Genomic DNA, 16,816 nt, shown 5'->3' on the forward strand with positions numbered 1-16,816 from the left:
ATATGTGCATTACGATTCATAACAGTAGCGAAATAGCAGTTATGAAGCAGCAACAAAAATAATTTTGCGGTTGAGGGCCAACACAACCTGAGGAACTGTATTAAGGGTTGCAGCACTAGGAAGGCTGAGAACCACTGCTCTAGAGAGATGACTGTGGAGGAGCCCAATACCACGTAGGAAACAGCCCCAGGGTAAGGGATGTGTGTTCAAAGGTGGCACAGGAACAACAGGGACTGCAAAGACTGTGGGGTTCTGTGGGGTCGGGTCTACTTACAATAAGCTGGTCAAATCTCTAGGGCGAGTGTTTGCAACGTGGCCACCAACGCATCTTACACTGCCCTGTGTCCCTGAAGTAGTGGGCATAGTTTATGAGTACATACGCCTCTCTCTCTCTCTCTCTCTCTCTCTCTCTCTCTCTCTCTCTCTCTCTCTCTGTGTGTGTGTGTGTGTGATGCTTACTCTGGTGGTATGGAGAAGGTTCTAAGGCACAAAAAGGTTAATTGCTCTGTGGCTGGACTGACAAGGGTCCCTGCCCCAGCCCTGGGTCACTTCTAAACTTGAAGGTGTTCCAAGATAAAGGAGTGAATACAGGGGCCTCTGATCAACACTGGGCCCTGTAATAGGTTACAACATATATGTAGATACCACTTGGCACAGCTTCAGAACCAGCATATGCCCACTTTTCCCCAGGATGCACATGCTCACATGTATTATTGTACACACACACACACACACACACACACACACACACACACACACACACACTGATTCCACACCTACATCTTCATGGAAAGCAGCAGGAACTGCACATTCTGAGGACTCAATTAGGCTCAGTGTGTTGCTGACAACCTTTCAACCTCCAGAAGGCATTTTTACAACGCCTTCCAGCTAAGAAATTACTAGGTTCCTGTCCTTCCCCAAATAGTCTTGGCATCAGGAAGAACCAAGGTACATCTGGCAGTGAAGAACGGGGCTCCACCTGAAGAGGCCCCAGGATGACTCCATGACCATGGGGAATGAAGGGCTCAGCAGGGGCAGTTCAAGGTAGGGACAAGTCCTTAGCCCCCCCAAATCCGGGAGGGCACAGGCTCAAGATCTTACTTCTGCCACAGGCTGACACCAGCAAGGCCTGGGTTAGTCCCTCTGGGTAGTTCTAGAGCTCCAACCATGCCTTCTACTTTTCCTTTCCCTCCACACAGACGCCTCGGAAGCAACACTATACGGCGGGTTGTATGCTACTTTCTGTCTCACAGGCAGAGGAACGGAGGCGACTGATGTGTGGCTTCCTCAAAAGGATCAAAGCAGAGGCTACTTCTGCTTCCTGCTCAGTTCAAATGGCCACACTACGTGAAGTTACCTAGATAAAATGGGTGGGATGGGGGGAGCCCCAACCCCCAGACTTTCTTAGGTGATAGGTATAAGCATCAGCCCCTATATAGTCAGTCCTTATTCTCCCTAATCCTCCAGGAAGCCCAGTGAGCCCCTGCAGCGGCTTCTGTCCACTTCAAAGAAAAGGTTCTGATCATGTGTTGGACCAGAGTGAGAAGCTGGGCCCCATGCTATCTTAGTATCTCTGACTGTTCCCGGGAGTGTACGGACTTAACACCTATCAGGACCAGGAGGTTCTCTTCTATTGCACTCCACACCTCCTGGTCCTGTGCTTTTTGTACCTGAGCCAACAACAACAGCATCAGAATCTATAGGACACTGCTGGATAATGACAACAAAATCCTTGAGTTTCAGAATCTCAGTTCACTAACATCTCCAGACAGAGACGAGATAAGGGAGTTCAGGTGTAGCTCAGTCATATTGACTTAACTAGCATGCACAAGGCCCCAGGGCCCCTCCTAGTACTACTCCTAAAAAGAAAGATTCTGCCCACCATCTCCATGTTACAATTTTTGATCTTCAGGGCGAAGGGTGTACCCAGAAAACTACCACGTGGTCACAACAGCCCAGGGTGGGGGCGCCAAGCAGAACATATGTTCTGTGTGGCTTTATTTGAACCCCCAGCTCTGTTCTCTCACAAGCAGCAGGTTGGTGATTAGCAAAATAGCGGTAGTGGAGATGCAGGTGACAACTGCCATAACTGTGGCAAGGATGACGGCCATCGCCGGGAGCCGGTCTTGCTGCTTTCTGCTCACTGCCCCCAGAATCCCCACATAGGCAGGAGCTTGAAACATTTTAGGAAAACTTGGCCAATCATTTCCGTGAATCTTTGCTGCCTGGACAGATTAAACCCAGGCCCCAAGTGGCTCTCCCAGTTGACAATTTTTCTTTCAAAAAGGCAGAAGTTGCTGTGAGCCGAGTTCTTGCAGCCGAATTCCTGGACACAGTTTCCGACTATTCCAATCAGCCGACTCTGCGTGGGGCTGGGATTTCAAGCCCACCACAGTATGAAGTCCAGTTTGGGCTATATTCCCTTCCCTCTCGCAGCGTGATGAAGGTTTCCCCGCAAAATCAAAAGGCTTACTGTCAAGTTTTCGATTGGTCTGGGCTTCGTGCTACTGTGTGTGTGGTGATGGAAGGAATATGAATGTGATGCCGGCTTCACCATGGGGCCTTGAGGCCTCGTCCAAGCCGTCCAGGGACCTTATGAAAGTGGAGCGGAACTCTTTTCATGTATATTCCAACTGCTGAAATTCCCCAGACGCGCCACAGTGTGCAAACGCGGTGGAGAAATGAACAATGGCTGGATAAAAACCGAGGCAGGTCCGCAGAGCACGAGAAGATGGGCCTGAGGGGAAGCCGCGGTCCCACTCTCCCTTCACCTCTCCTGCTTCCCGGCTCACTTCCTGCTCGAAACTTAATGAAAATGAAGTCACCACATTTTGGGGGATGCAGGCTGCTATTTACTTGAATAAAATAGATAAGCCAATTCACCAAGAAAAATGACACTTGGGGAAAACACACAGGTGACACTCAGGGCAAAGTCAGAGGCAGTTATCTTATTTCTCCTTCCTAAAGTATATTGTAGGCATGTATCTAGATGCACATGTATGTGTACACATGTATGAATGCACATAGGAATGTGTGCATGTGCCTGTGTGTGCATGCCAGATCATGTATATGTACGTATGTTGCATGCATGTGTGCACACCTGAGTGGTGCCCTAGAGCCCGCTCCTCCTTACTCCCCACAGCCCAGTGTGTGTTTATCCTCCCAGCATCAGATTCAGTGCCCTGGTAGTAGCATGGACCTTAGGATCTCTGTCTTCAAAGAATAAAGGGAAGTGATGGGGGGAAATGGGAGCATTTACACTACTGAAGTTGGCAAACAGTATAAATCAGAATTTATTTTTCTCAGACAAGTGGCTGCTAAATATTTACTACCTTCATCACTATATCACTGCCACTCATATCACATGTGTGTGTGTGTGTGTGTGTGTGCGCGCGCGTGTGTGTAGACATGAGAGAGCTACAGATGCAAGCGTGCACACACACACACAGTTCGTATACTAGCATACTCAAGAGTACATGTACACATCATTTAATGTCTGTACATTCTCCCTAATCCATAGTTTCTCTTTAAATAGAAGGCAGTACTAAAACCAAAGATCTAAGTGAATTGTATGCTTCTCCAATAAAAAGAAAGGTAAAACAACCTGTTCTTCCAAAATACAAAAGTAATAGCTAAATTGATCCCTCTTTTCATTGCCTGGGTATTAACTTTCTCCTATTTCTGTAAATTTGCTGCGCTCATATTTCCCTGCAGTCCCAGAATTAAACACACTTCTAATCTCTCACTTCAGGTGCATTAAGCGCAGTATAGGGCACAAATGAATAGTTTTATTGATAATAAATTTTATAATCCATGCAGCACTTTGCTGAAATGGATGTGTTCTGGATGCATTCATCATTTCTCCTAATTTGAAGACCACAGGATTGCAGCCGCCCTGCTCGCACTGCCTCTGATAATTACCAGCTATTCCTACCGGCCTGAGGGTCAGCTGACAATTCATACGCGTGCCCTGCATTAGGAGGATAAATGACAATAAGCAGTCCTTCAGATATTGCTTCTTTCAATTTCAGAGACTACCCAACACTGGTCAGTGGCTTCTGCCTCCTGCAGATAGAAACACCCCGCGAGTTTGAGTATAACAGTCTGCTAAAGGTAATGCGTGTGTGCTCCCCCAGCAGCGTGCAGGCGAAACAGGGACCAGAAGGAGCTGAGCTGCCTGCAGTTGAGAGGGAAGATGCGTGGAAAGCAGCAAAGGATGGTGGTGGGTTCTGAGCTTGTTTGGAAAGGAAGATGGCTAAGACAAGTCCTGACCACAGTCTCAGATGGCCCAAGCTAGAATTATGTGATCCTTAGACAAGCTAACTTTATGATCCCGTGTTTCCTCATCTGAGAAACTGAGGTAAAATGACACTTGTCTCTCAGGGGACAGGAGGATGGCAGACAGTGTCTGAGCTGTGCCTGCCACAGTGCCTGTCCTGTCTGCACTCACAGGACACAACTACAAACTGTCTTGAGATTCTACAGCGAAGTGGGGCCAGGAGAGTAGTCACATCCAGTGAGAACCACCAGAGAAGCATAAAGTTTGAAAATGGGCCCACAGTTGCTAGTCACGGTAGCCGTGGGTGAGCTCACTGTCTTGGGAAACGCTTAAGAAAAGCTAGGGAGGGCGGCCCCCGCGTCTCATCTCCGTGTTGCCGGGTTGTGTCTCCTCTTCCCGGGACCTCCGGGCCCAGCAGCATGACGTCTGCCTTGGAGAACTACATCAACCGAACCGTTGCTGTTATCACTTCTGATGGGAGAATGATTGTGGGAACACTAAAAGGTTTTGACCAGACCATTAATTTGATTTTGGATGAAAGCCACGAGAGGGTATTCAGCTCTTCACAAGGAGTAGAACAAGTGGTGTTAGGATTATACATCGTGAGAGGTGACAACGTAGCGGTCATTGGAGAAATTGATGAAGAGACAGACTCTGCACTGGACTTGGGGAACATCCGAGCAGAACCTCTGAACTCCGTAGCACACTGAAGACACAGTGTGTGCTTAGATGTCTGTAAATCCTGTACAGAAACTGCTTCTTGTGAAGATGATGTTTAGATTTTTTATGAGTGTATAATTGTGGATTTTGACTTTGTGTTGGTACATTGTAATATGTAAAGTGAAATATTTCTACATTTTTATTGGGAAACATTGCCTAAATTAATAAATGCAGTTGCCTGATTTATTTTTCTACTAAATGATAGATCATTTTGAAAACTTAGAAAATACCATTACTTTTAGTAGTTTAATATTTATGGAAAATTGGCTGTAAAAAGAACTTAGGGTATTATAGTAACTTATACATGCAAGTAATAGTAATAAAAGAGACACATTTCTTTCCATGTTTATAGAAAATCACCGGACAGTAAATTGTCTTCTACGGGTACCTGAACTGTAGATGGTTATCACACTGCCCTATAGTTTACAGTGTTTGAAAAACTGCTCTTTATGTCTAGGAGAGATGAATAAATTGGTTGAGTAGTGAAAAACTTGCAAACTAAAATTGCAACAAAAATTAATAGGAAAGTAAGAATGATGATGTAGATAAATCTTTAGATACCCAGAAAAGTCACAGAATTCGGTATCTGAAAGCAGATTCTGTGTATCTTAAATACCGTTGGACTTATGAATCTTAGAAAAAAATGGGGAGTATCTGCCATTAAAGGAACTTTTGTTAAGTGTGGGGATTTACTTAAATGCAGAGCAGTGCTTTGCTGTCTTACTCTATTCACGTGTTCCACGAAGCTGCTTTCCTAAACTTGACTTTTCAAAGATCTCACAGAAGCAGTGATGGAGGCTGTGGTTACAGTCATTAAGCTTTCACAAAACCTATTAGTTTCATGTGTGGGCCAAAATGGTATCTTTGGATAGAATAGAAAAATGTGTGCATTCTTGTAATTCAAATAAAATCTATCTTTTTAGTGTTTTCCTTTTTTAAGTAAAAATGTGAACATTTCTGTAAAGATTCAAATAGTAAAACTTAGGCTTCAAAGGCCTAACAGTTCTCTTCTCTCTGGTTATAGCATAAGCAGGGTAGGTAATTTGTAAGTGCACTCTTGGTTGTCTTTCCAATACAACCCCATTTTCATTTCAGGCAGGCTGTATTTGCCTGAGTGACATAATTTTATGACTTGGCTTAAGATATGTTTAGAAGGAAAGGATAATGGATGGTTCGTCTAAGTTCTGGAATGGGCCCCTTTCAGGGTTCAGACATGAGTTAACACTTTAATATTCAGAATCGATGTAATCGTTTTGGTTAATTGGAACAAAAGCAAGCTTTGTGAGGAGAGGTTGGAAAGTCCTATCATGCCTAGCCTGCATCGTAAGCTTTTATAATTAGTAATAAAATTAATGTAACGCAGGATGGGTAAAAAAAAAAAAAAAAGAAAAGAAAAGAAAAGCTAGGGATTATGGGAGAGACTGGTGAATAAGCTCCATGTTCAGACCAGATGAATGAAGTGTTTGAGACTCTTGTCAAGCCATTTGTTGATGTTTATAAAGACAGGGTTTCTCCGTGTGGCTTTGGAGCCTGTGCTAGAACTTGCTCTGTAGACCAGGCTGGCCTCAAACTCAGAGATCTGCCTGCCTCTGCCTCACAAGCGCTGGCATTAAAGGTGTGCCACCACTGCCTGGCTGAACAATTCTTAATAAAGAAGAATTTGACCAAATTTCTGTGCTCCTTATGCATTTACACAGCCTAACTTTGTTGTAAGCATCATCTGTTATCTCAGGTACTGATCACAACAACCCTTTGAGAGAGATGTTATCACTACCTCCATGTTTGTTAATAATGCTGTTATTGGAGGTACCAGGGATGGGACCCACGGCTCATGAGTGCTGGGTAAATGATCTACCACTGAACCATTCCCCAGTCTTATTTTGGTTTTGCGAGACAGGGTTTCTCTTTATTGTTTTAGAGGCTGTCCTGGAACTCGCTCTGTAGACCAGGCTGGTCTCAAACTCACAGAGATCCACCTGCCTCTGCCTCCCGAGTGCTGGGATTAAAGGCGCGCGCCACCAACACCCGGCTTGTCCCCTAGTCTTATAACCTCATTTTATAGACAAGAAAATCTAAGAACATAGAGGTTAAACCGTCTGTTCAAAGTCAGGGGTGGAACATGGACTCAGACAAAGCAGTTTTGTCTTTGGGAGGCAGGCCCTGGCAACCTGGCCACATTGCTCCTAGCCAGGCCTGACCATGGCTAACGATGCCTGCATCGCTGCCTTGCCCCTGCCCATTTGGCTCCTGCCACTTGGCCCCTCTCAGGGTCCGCTCACAACTCCGGGAAACACCTGAAAGATGGTTACACTCAGGAAGAAAGCGCCAACCCATGTCTGCTTAGGAGTTGCCACTCATACCACTGATGGACCAAGGTCTTCCCCACCATTAAATGGGCAGAGGCTATGGCCAGTGGCTTTGGAGCCCAGGGTTCTTCCCCAGTATATGGCTGTCCCAGGAGGTGTGGTCCGGAAGCTCCTGACCCAACACACAGGCTCTGTCATTTGCTGATAGTTTACTCACTACACCGGTCTGCCCAAGTGAGGAACACCATGGAGAGACCACATGTACCACTGTGATGAGTTGTACCCAAGGCTGTTCTATTTATAATCATAGTGGTACTTTAGTGGGATTTCTTCTTCTTCTTTTCCCAACCTGGCCCTTCCACTGGGAAGCATTTTTGCTTTATGCAAAAATCAGGGCACATCCAAAAAAAGGAATTTCTCCCTCAGCATTCAGTTTTTCTATGGAGGGAAGTGCTGTTGGGGCCTCGAGTGGCATCTCTGACGGTGGAAAGTAGCTTTGCTCCAGCCTGCAAGTCAGATGGGTTGAGAGCCAAGTCCTTGCCAAGAGAGGACATTTCTCACCTTCAGAAGCACAATCCAAAGAACTAAGGCTCTGTCTGCAGCCAGGAAAGAGCTCAGGGCAGCAGACTACAGCAGCAAACTGCTCCTAGGAGAGGGAAGCTGGTGTGACTCCCCAAATAAGCACGTGTCATGTTAGACAGGGCCCCCGGACACACTGCAGTGTGTTGAGCTACTAAAGATCTTTGGAGACAGAAGTACTAATGGACAACTCCAACAACTCTCAGGCAGCTGGAGCAAGGCATAGGTGGGTGGTATGCCCAGCCAGACCCCCACTGCTGCAACCGCTGTTTCCTGGCCCCCAAAGTTCCAGTCAGGCAAAACATTCCTGGTCTTGGTGCAGGCAACCCGACTAGTCTCCTCTCCCTCCTTTAACCCGGGCAGTCCCCGTCCTTTTCCTTCATCACCTGATGGACAGTGAGCTAACTTTTCTCAGAGTTCCATCCAGTTCTTGAGTTTCTGTCGGAAACTTGGCCTAGATGACAGCTGTGTGGGCTCTCCCCAGCTCGACCCAGCAGGAGTTCTAATACACTTCATTCTGGGGCTGGTTGCTGCTTTTAATCTATCAGCACGGCGCCACAGCTGCTGTAAGCTAGCTGAAAATTGTCTGCATACGGGTGAACAATTGTAACCCTTTTTTGTGCAGGCACACACTACAGCCAAACACCCTGCCTGGTTCTCAGTGCCTAGGAAGTGGGAAGGCCCAGAGTGGCCAAAGTTCCAAAGCACCAGGAGGTCCTCACCTGAAAAATCAGCAAACTCAGAAACCTGACCCATCATCGACACAGAAATGTCACCCTCCTGACAAGACTTCTGGTCCCAATGGGAGCTTTTAACAGACTCCTCCCCGAGCTGCAGTGGGGCAGCATGGACCCCTCCAGCTAGGGCTGTGACCTTCCCCTTTGAGTCTACAGAAGAGGGGCTTTTTCTCCATGAGGAGTGGCTCTCCCTACTTGTGGATGCCCCGCCCCTCAACACCCTCACTCAGAAGGGTATGGCCTGGGGCAATAGCATCAAGCTCTCAGGATCACTGGTGCCATCCTCTTGCTTAGGTCTCTGCCCCATCCACTGAGTGGTAGCAAGCTCAAATGGGCTCAGCAGGGCAGCTCTGGAGGCGGAATCTTTGCCAAATATTAATAGTTACCGTTCTGACAAAATAGCCTGCACCCTTCAGGCACTGAACACGCATTTTGGTATCACTAGGGAATGTGCAGGAACATAAACAGGAGAAGCACATGGAGAGAACCCAGAGGAGCAACCAGGGTTACCGTCAAGAGACAGCATCCTTCCCTCCAACCCCTCAGCTTTCAGTCCATGCCCCCGACCTTCCCTTCATCCTGCCTCAAGCTCCCCTCCACCTTCCCTGTCCTAGTAAGCATCAACCGTCTGCCAACTTGACATAACCTGGAAGCACCAGAAGTGATCAACTGAGCAGCTGACTTCCTCAGATAGGTCTGTGGACATGTCTGTGAAGAACTGGCTTGAGAACTTTATGTAAAAGGGCCCAGCCCGCTGTGGGCAGCTCCATTGCCTGAGCAGGTGACCCTGGACTGTAAGGAAGTTAGCTGAGCAGGAGCCAGAGTAAGCCAGCAAGTAGTGTTCTCCACGGTTCCTGTCTGCCTGCCCTGACCTCCCTCTTTGATTATGACCTGGAAGTATAACCCAAATTAACCCTGTTCTCCCCCAAGTTGCTTTAGGTCCAAGTCACAGCTACAGAAGAGTAAACTAGAGTACCCCTTCGATCATCCCTCTGCCCTCTCAACGCACCCTCCCCGTCCAGGTTTCCAAGTGGGCAGTAATGGGTGTAAGGCCAGGTTCCATGGCTCAGTCTTAAAGTAGGTAGATACCAGAGGACTGAACTACCCAGGGGCCTCCGTTATAAAAGGGGACACACTTCTGGGCTCCAACACCTACTCAGTGAGGTTCTTGCACAGCACTCTGGGGCTCCTCTGCTGGATAGGGACTCTTCTGCCCTCCAAGTAGGCCCATGAGACCCACTGCCTGCCCCCTGCCATCACACCCAGTAGGGCCAGTCCCACATCCAGTTCCTGTGTACAGTGTCAGACCCCAGTCCCAGCCCCTTCTCCTAGGAGAGGAGAAAGGCCATCACAGACTCTAGAGCCCACAGGAAAACAGGCTGGAGAGGTACAGGGAGAGCACCTCCCCAAACCAGTCCACCTCAAAACCCAGTCTTCCTTCAGAACTGATATGGCAGCAGCTGTATCTCTTTCATTTGAGTAATTATCATATAATTAAGTGCATGAATTACAAGAGAGCCAAGGCATTAAATTAAAATATTTAATGCTTGTAAATCTGAAAATGATCACTGTGCTGATGCGCAGTCAGAGAGCAGGGAAGCTAACGGCTCAGTGGCCAGGGCTGGGAGGTGACAGCAGCAGTTAAGTGGCACCTTGGAAGACGGAAGTTCAGCACAGTCAGCCGCTTGAGAGGCCCAGGCGATGCAGAACTCAGCCAGCTCCCTGCGAAGGTGGAGGCAGTGGTCCTGCGAGATGGAAGCCAAGTGTCCCCTCAGCCACTAGCTGCAACCACAAATGACTCGCATCACTGCTCTGGGAAACCTCACTGGGACAGAAAGGAAGGGAACCATGTTGCAGCACCCTCCATATTGGAGCTTTATCTTTTGAACCCCTGGAGTTCAAAAGCAAGCCTGCCATCCCGTCAGCTCTGCTCGGTCCCGTGCGTCAGGTCAGCCTCGGATGAGACTCCGCCCCAGTGTATTCACCAGGGAAGAGGGGCAGGAAAAGGGCCTGGCACCCGCAAGACATACAAATGGGCATCCAGGCCAGGCTCAAGGTCATGAGCCTCGCCTGAGACTTTAGGAAAGCCTCTACCAGTCATACAGTGACCCCAAGGATTCATCATTCCTTGGCCCAGAAGGATCCTGTAGCCCAGGAATCCTGACTTGAAGCATGGCCAGATGCAGCCACATCATTTGACAGAGGGAGATTCTGATGAAATGGGCAGGCCAGGGAAAGATGGCCCTTGCACCTCTAGAGTAGACTTTGATTTGACCCCTGCCAATGATCTCCCTTCTTTTCCTGTAGAAGGAACCCAGGGTTCTTAAAGATCTGACCAATGGGAACGTTCCGTGTCTCTGGAAAACATGATCAGGCCTGGTCAAACAGAACTATCCAATTTCATCGGTTCTTTTGTCTAGGGGTTGCCAACCATGCAAGATGGTAACCTAGAGACTGCTTTTCCTAGGATTAGTGACAAGCTCGCCAAAGCCAAAGACAGAGGGAGTTCAGGGCTGCCTTCGGCCTTGACTGGGACACCCATTTGGGCAACCAAGCAGACTTTTGTTTCTGGGACCAATTTAACCCAGATAAGGCTTGACACCTTCACTTCCTCACAGGGAGGATATTGTCTGTCTTCTCAGTCCTTTCAACTGCTCTCCTACCTACTAGTTAGTATTTAGCACAGCACTGGTCTGTACAAAGATGCTATGTGTCCACCAAGGCTGCAGCGCCCCTCTCCCCAACTTCCCCATCCCTGTCCCTGGCAGCCTCTCCTAAGCCCAGCACACCTGTGGTATTGCTGGCATTGAATATCTATTGTCCAAAACCACATGGGAGACCTAGGCAACAGGGAACTTCCTCCCTTCCCTCTTCTGTTTTATGCAACTGGTCACAGGGTCTTTCCACCTCGGAATCACTACCAATCCCCTGCTCTCTGTCTGGAACATGATGTCTGTCCTTTAGGAGTCAGAGACCAGGGTACAAACTCTACCCTTGTGACTTTCTCACTGGGCATCTTGCCTCTCCTGTGTTACTTCCTTAGCTTCCTCACCCGTAAGACAGAAGTAACAGGCCTGTCGCAGCAGCTGTGGACACAGAGGCCAAGTACCACCCCTGACTTCCCATCGAGGCAGACACACCCAACAATGGGAACCACCATGGCCACAGAGGCGCTGTGCATATGCGTCTCCAGCCCAAGCAGCAGACACCTGTGGAAGACAGCCCTGATAGGCCGCGGCTATCTGAATATGTCTCAGAAGTGGGCCGGCCTGTCCACTCTGGACACACCCTAATCCCTGCGACAATTCCAGGAGTGGCTCCATTTTATGGGGATGAAATTGACGTAGCCATGGCTTTGACATGACCCCAGAGCAGCTGAGTGGCAAAGCAGGACTTGAGGCCAGGCCACCAGGATCAGTCAGACCCCTGGCCCTCCACTTTGGCTCTGCCCGCGGGCCCAAACTAAGGAGTCCTTTTCCCTAGAACGTCCAGTATGCGCCCGATGGGTACAGCACAAGTAACCGGGTGCTGGATCCTCTGATGTAGGCCCACTGTGTGCTTGGAATTTGTGCCAGATTCAATCCTCTAAGCATCTCCATGTGCTGGGTATTACTATGTCCCTTTCACAGGGAAGGACTCTGAGGCTCAGAGAGGTTAAGTCACAGACCTCTGGACATCAGAGCCCACAACGGTTCCAGCAAGCTGGACTGTCTTTATATACAAATGTGGATTTAAAACTCCCTTTTCCTTTCCTTTTTTTTTTAAAGCTCATCGGGAGTCAAAAGCTATCTTCAGGTTCCTATTAATGACACATGAAATAGTTTGCCACACTGTTTCTCCAAGACACTGCGCATATATCCCATAAACTTTCTCCAAACAACTCAACTGAATTCTGATACACATTTGATTTACATAGACTGCTTTGTACACTGGTGGATAGATATTTTAGATGTTTCTAAGGAGGGTCTGGATTGGGCAGCTATGAAAGGACTTTTGTGAGGACAGTAGTGACAGCAGTGTCCAGAGATCAGCAGGGCGCCCAACCCTTCCCTCACCAGAGAACTCTCCACCTCTCCTCTGAAAGTGGAGATGAAGTCATCAGTAGCCCTCACATCCATGCACCCCGTACCCCATTCCCACAAGTGGAGGAGGGAAGGAGGGGCAGAACCTGGCTTTGCTGTCTGGAAGCTAGCGGCAAGAGCAGAAGGACGTCCAGGGTGGGCAGACAAGCAGTGAGTCTCCCTGGGCTGGACCCTTCTTGGGCTTCATTGCAAGAGCCAGCATGGCCAGAGCCAACAAGGTGCTGAGCTGCCTGCCTATTAGTGAGGCATGATGTACGTGCCTCTCCTTTAGTCTTCAGCACACGTAAGTCTGGAATCCACTTTGCCACTTTTGGCTCACTCAGAACACACACACACACACACACACACACACACACACACACACACACACACACAGCCTCTCACCCGTTTAGCTCCGGGAAGAGATGGCGTCTGCCTGCCAGGAGCTGCCAGTCTGATCTGACAGAGCTGGAGGCAGTCACCTTCGGACACTGTTATCCACCAGCTGCAGCCTGGGGTTTAGAGGCTACAGGAGGGAAAAGAATGTTCCTGGTAAGACTGCCTCCGGCCCACAGTCTGAGCAGATCTGAGACAGGCGGTGTAACTGGAGACCATGAGGAAGGTACTGAGCCAGAGAGGCAGCAGGGGCAGAGGCCTGAAGCTGCAAATACAAAAGGAGGCGTGTGTGGGAGGATGGGCTTCAGGTCTGACCACCACACCGGCCCTCTTGAGCTACACTGAGGGCCTCTACCCAGGTGTGATAAGGAGCCACTGAAGTCCCCATCTGGGGACACATTCAGAAGGTCACATGGAATCCCCCATGGGATACAGGTTGGCATCGGAGAAGCAGAGTGGGCTCTAGAAGAGAAGAGAGAGGCCAGGCTCCGTGCCAAGCATGGGGCACTCAAGTGAGTGGTGCACAGCTGCTTACACTGCAGCCCCAACCACTGCAAAGGCACAGGAGCGGGCATGTGTCTCCTCTATAGCACCACCTAACAGAACAATTTGGCCTTGAGCTTCTGATACCATGACTTGGTCCATACTTGTTTTGTAATTGCAACATCAAGACAGAGGGCAAATGTTTTCATTCAAGGAGCATTTACTGAATACCTACTATCTTAGTTAGGGTTCGTGTTTCTGTGGAGAGACACCATGACCACAGCAACCCTTAAGAAAGAAAACTGGCTCACAGTTCAGAGGTTTAGTCCATTATCATCAGGGCAGGCCATGAAGGTGTGCAGGCTGAGTCCTACATCTTGACCCGTAGGCAGCAAAGGAGAGACTATCAAACCGGGCATAGCTTGAGCATATAAGACCTCAAAGCCCACCTCCACAGTGATGAACTTCCTTCAATAAGGCCACACCTCCTAATTGTGTCATTCCCGAGATTCAAACCACCACACTTACCATATGTCCTGCACCCTTATGTCCCAACAGAAACAATAGTTTAGGCTGTCCCAGAGTTTGCTATGTAAACAAGGCTGGCCTCGAACTCACAGAGATCCATCAGCCTCCACCACAGGAGTACTAGGATTAAAGGCATCCACAACCTCACCCAGCCAGCTGGTCTTTTTACCCAGTCTAACTCCAAGGATGCCTGTCTAGGTTTCTCCCTACTGAAACCTGGAGAAAAAAAAAACTTGTGTATTTCAGAAATCACACTTACTGTGTGTCACGCATTGTGTAGTGGCTCACGTAAAGGTGACAAAGACCTGCTTTCAGCTCACCATGAGCACAAATCTTGCAAACCTGAGGCAGTCAGATGCTGAGGTAAGCCAAGAGGCACAAAGGGTTTCTCAGAGGGGCGGCCTATGAGCAATCCAGAGGGGCATTAGTTTGGTTGCCTGGTTGATGGGTAGATGAATGAGAGACAGGGAGACAGGCGTGTGGATGGCCACTTATATATGTGGGCAGCTAGAGGAACATGTTAGCAGATCCTGAGTGATGGGTGGGATGGATGGAGTGCCAGGAGGTGAAAACGGCATGGGGCGTGCTGGGTTTTGTGGGAAGACGAGATGCATAAACACCTCAGTGAGAAGGCAGATGGATAGTGACTCACGGAGACTGGGACTGGAGGATGCCGGAAGGCTCTTTCTGGGTCGACATGTGTCTCCCTTCATCCGTTCTAGGTGAAACTTCTCTCCCAGCTCCACCCTCAATGTCCGGAAAGACAGCAGTGTTGATTCTGGTCATCTTAATGAGACGGAGTTCTAGCTCTGCTGTGACTTGCTATGTGAGCTCACACAAGCTCCTGTCACCTATGGGTTCCTCCTTGTCACCTGATACCTGCCTAGGAACGTCTGGTGTGGCATTTGGCGGACATACCTACACCTGCCCCCTACCTCACTTACCTAGCCAGCCTCTCCTTCAGGAAGCCCAGCAAGCTGAGCCCCGCTTGCCCAGGGAACACTCAGGAACGAATGCCGTTATTGAGTTGGTGCGCACAACAGTCTTTGCAGCCCCCACTCAGCCTCTGACTCAGGAGGTCTGGGTGGGGCTAGGGTTGGCTTCTAACACGATTCTGAGTACAGCTGACTCCATGGTCCTGGGTCCCCACCTGCTAGTGACTTCAGAGTCCCCATAGCTACTCCTCTGGGGTTTGTGTGGAAACTTAGAAACTCATCGCGGTCAGTTCCCCTGCCCCTGTTCCTTGCAGTCACCCAAGGCAATGGAGGACCTGATGAGAGGAATGGTCTCCTCCCTGCCCTCTCAAGGTCCTGCATCCACCCTCCCTCACCACACCCCCTGCCTCCTTCCCTTTACTCCTGGAGCGCGCGAGAGCACCGTGCCTTCTGCCGCTTGCACAATGCCTGCCCTTGCCGCCCTCAGAACAGCTGTGGGCTTAATTATCAAAATAACATTTTAATAGTTTCATAACTGAACTCCCTTCAATATATGCCAGTGGAAAAGGCGGGAAGGAGTCCTTTTAGCACCTCTTCCCGCCCGACTTGCTAATCGGAGGCATTTAAGCAGCCGGGAGGCCCAGATGCCTGACTGGTCCGTGGAGCCTGCCCACACAGATGTGGGTTCCCTACTTGCATAGTGAGGGCTTCAGCTCATGCCAGCCGGAACCAGGAACCATCACAGACTTCCTGCTCCAAAGCAGTAAGCTAAGAGAACGGAGGCTCCCCACTGGGATCACAGGGAGGGGGTGGGGGCTTACTTGCTTTTACCACATTCTTTTTATATTTTAGAAAGTTGCTATCACAGCCTTAGCTTTGCCCCCTCCCCCCATGTAATAATTCTACAGGGGTCCATGCTGGTATTTAGCTCTTTGTCAGCCCAGTGACGACCTTGCTTCTCAGATCAGTCCTTCATTCCCCGCGTCGCTCCTTAGATCCCTGGATCCCTAAAGTGAACCCTGCACTTACTCTACCAAGCCTTGAGTACATTCAGAGTCCAAGGACACAGGCCCAGCCCACCTGTTTGCATCTTAGCATCTTATCCAGGAGGTGACCGAAGCTAGAGTAAGCTACACCCTGACAGTGTTGAGCTGGGATGGGCAGCATTAGCCTGCCTTCAGAGGGCGGGGCCACGGTGAAACCATTTCCTTCTAAGGGTCCTTCTTAAGAGTTCAGGGCACTCGGTGGCCGGGGCACTCAAGTTCTGGCTTAGCGGGGGCCGGGCACAGCTGGGAGGCACTCTGTCTAGAATATTCTTCTGCCACTGAGCCACATACTGGGAAGTAAGGGTTCAGGGGACCCAGAAAAGGCTGAAGCCAGTCCCCAGTAAAGTGAGGGTAGAGACTTTGACGTGCAAGCTCAACCTCCTCCAGCAGCCCTGGCTCTGTCCCCGGGGAGAGTACCCAGGCCCTGACAAAGGAGAAGAGGCATTTCAGAGGCCTGCACCCTATCCTGCCCTGATCACGTGTGCTTGCCATGTCAGCCACGAGAAAGATGTGTCCTCTGCCCTCTGCAGGAAACTGCCCTCATCCTGATCCCTGCTGCCGCCACGGGGCGCCTGCTAGGCATGGAGGCAGGGTCTGTGGGAGCACAGGATAGCCAGAGTGTGATGACTGTCCGGAAGACAGGGGTGTGTGTTGCTGTCTGAGGTAGTTCATGGGCCCAGAGGGGGACACATTGGGATGGGAGTGCCAGCAGGGGCAGAGACTGGACTAGCCGGACACTGCTGGCT

General features: G+C 49.4%; 2 protein-coding genes across 3 annotated transcripts in view; one reads left to right on the forward strand and one right to left on the reverse strand.

Annotated features, from left to right (window-relative positions):
• Positions 1-16,816, reverse strand: part of Znf423 (zinc finger protein 423) — a 240,012-nt gene that overhangs the window by 55,966 nt on the left and 167,230 nt on the right. The gene's annotated exons all lie outside the window — the stretch shown is intronic.
• Positions 4,633-5,181, forward strand: LOC106021866 (U6 snRNA-associated Sm-like protein LSm8). Its single transcript, XM_040735290.1, has one exon. It carries the CDS (start codon positions 4,699-4,701, stop codon positions 4,987-4,989), a length of 291 nt encoding a protein of 96 aa, XP_040591224.1. The 5' UTR covers positions 4,633-4,698; the 3' UTR covers positions 4,990-5,181.

The sequence above is a fragment of the Mesocricetus auratus genome, unplaced genomic scaffold, assembly GCF_017639785.1.
Source record: "Mesocricetus auratus isolate SY011 unplaced genomic scaffold, BCM_Maur_2.0 Super-Scaffold_100045, whole genome shotgun sequence".
Classification (NCBI taxonomy): Eukaryota; Metazoa; Chordata; class Mammalia; order Rodentia; family Cricetidae; genus Mesocricetus; species Mesocricetus auratus.

Excerpts from the sequence above, each read along its gene's own strand:
- LOC106021866 (XM_040735290.1), top strand. The coding sequence starts at position 4,699 with ATGACGTCTGCCTTGGAGAACTACATCAACCGAACCGTTGCTGTTATC.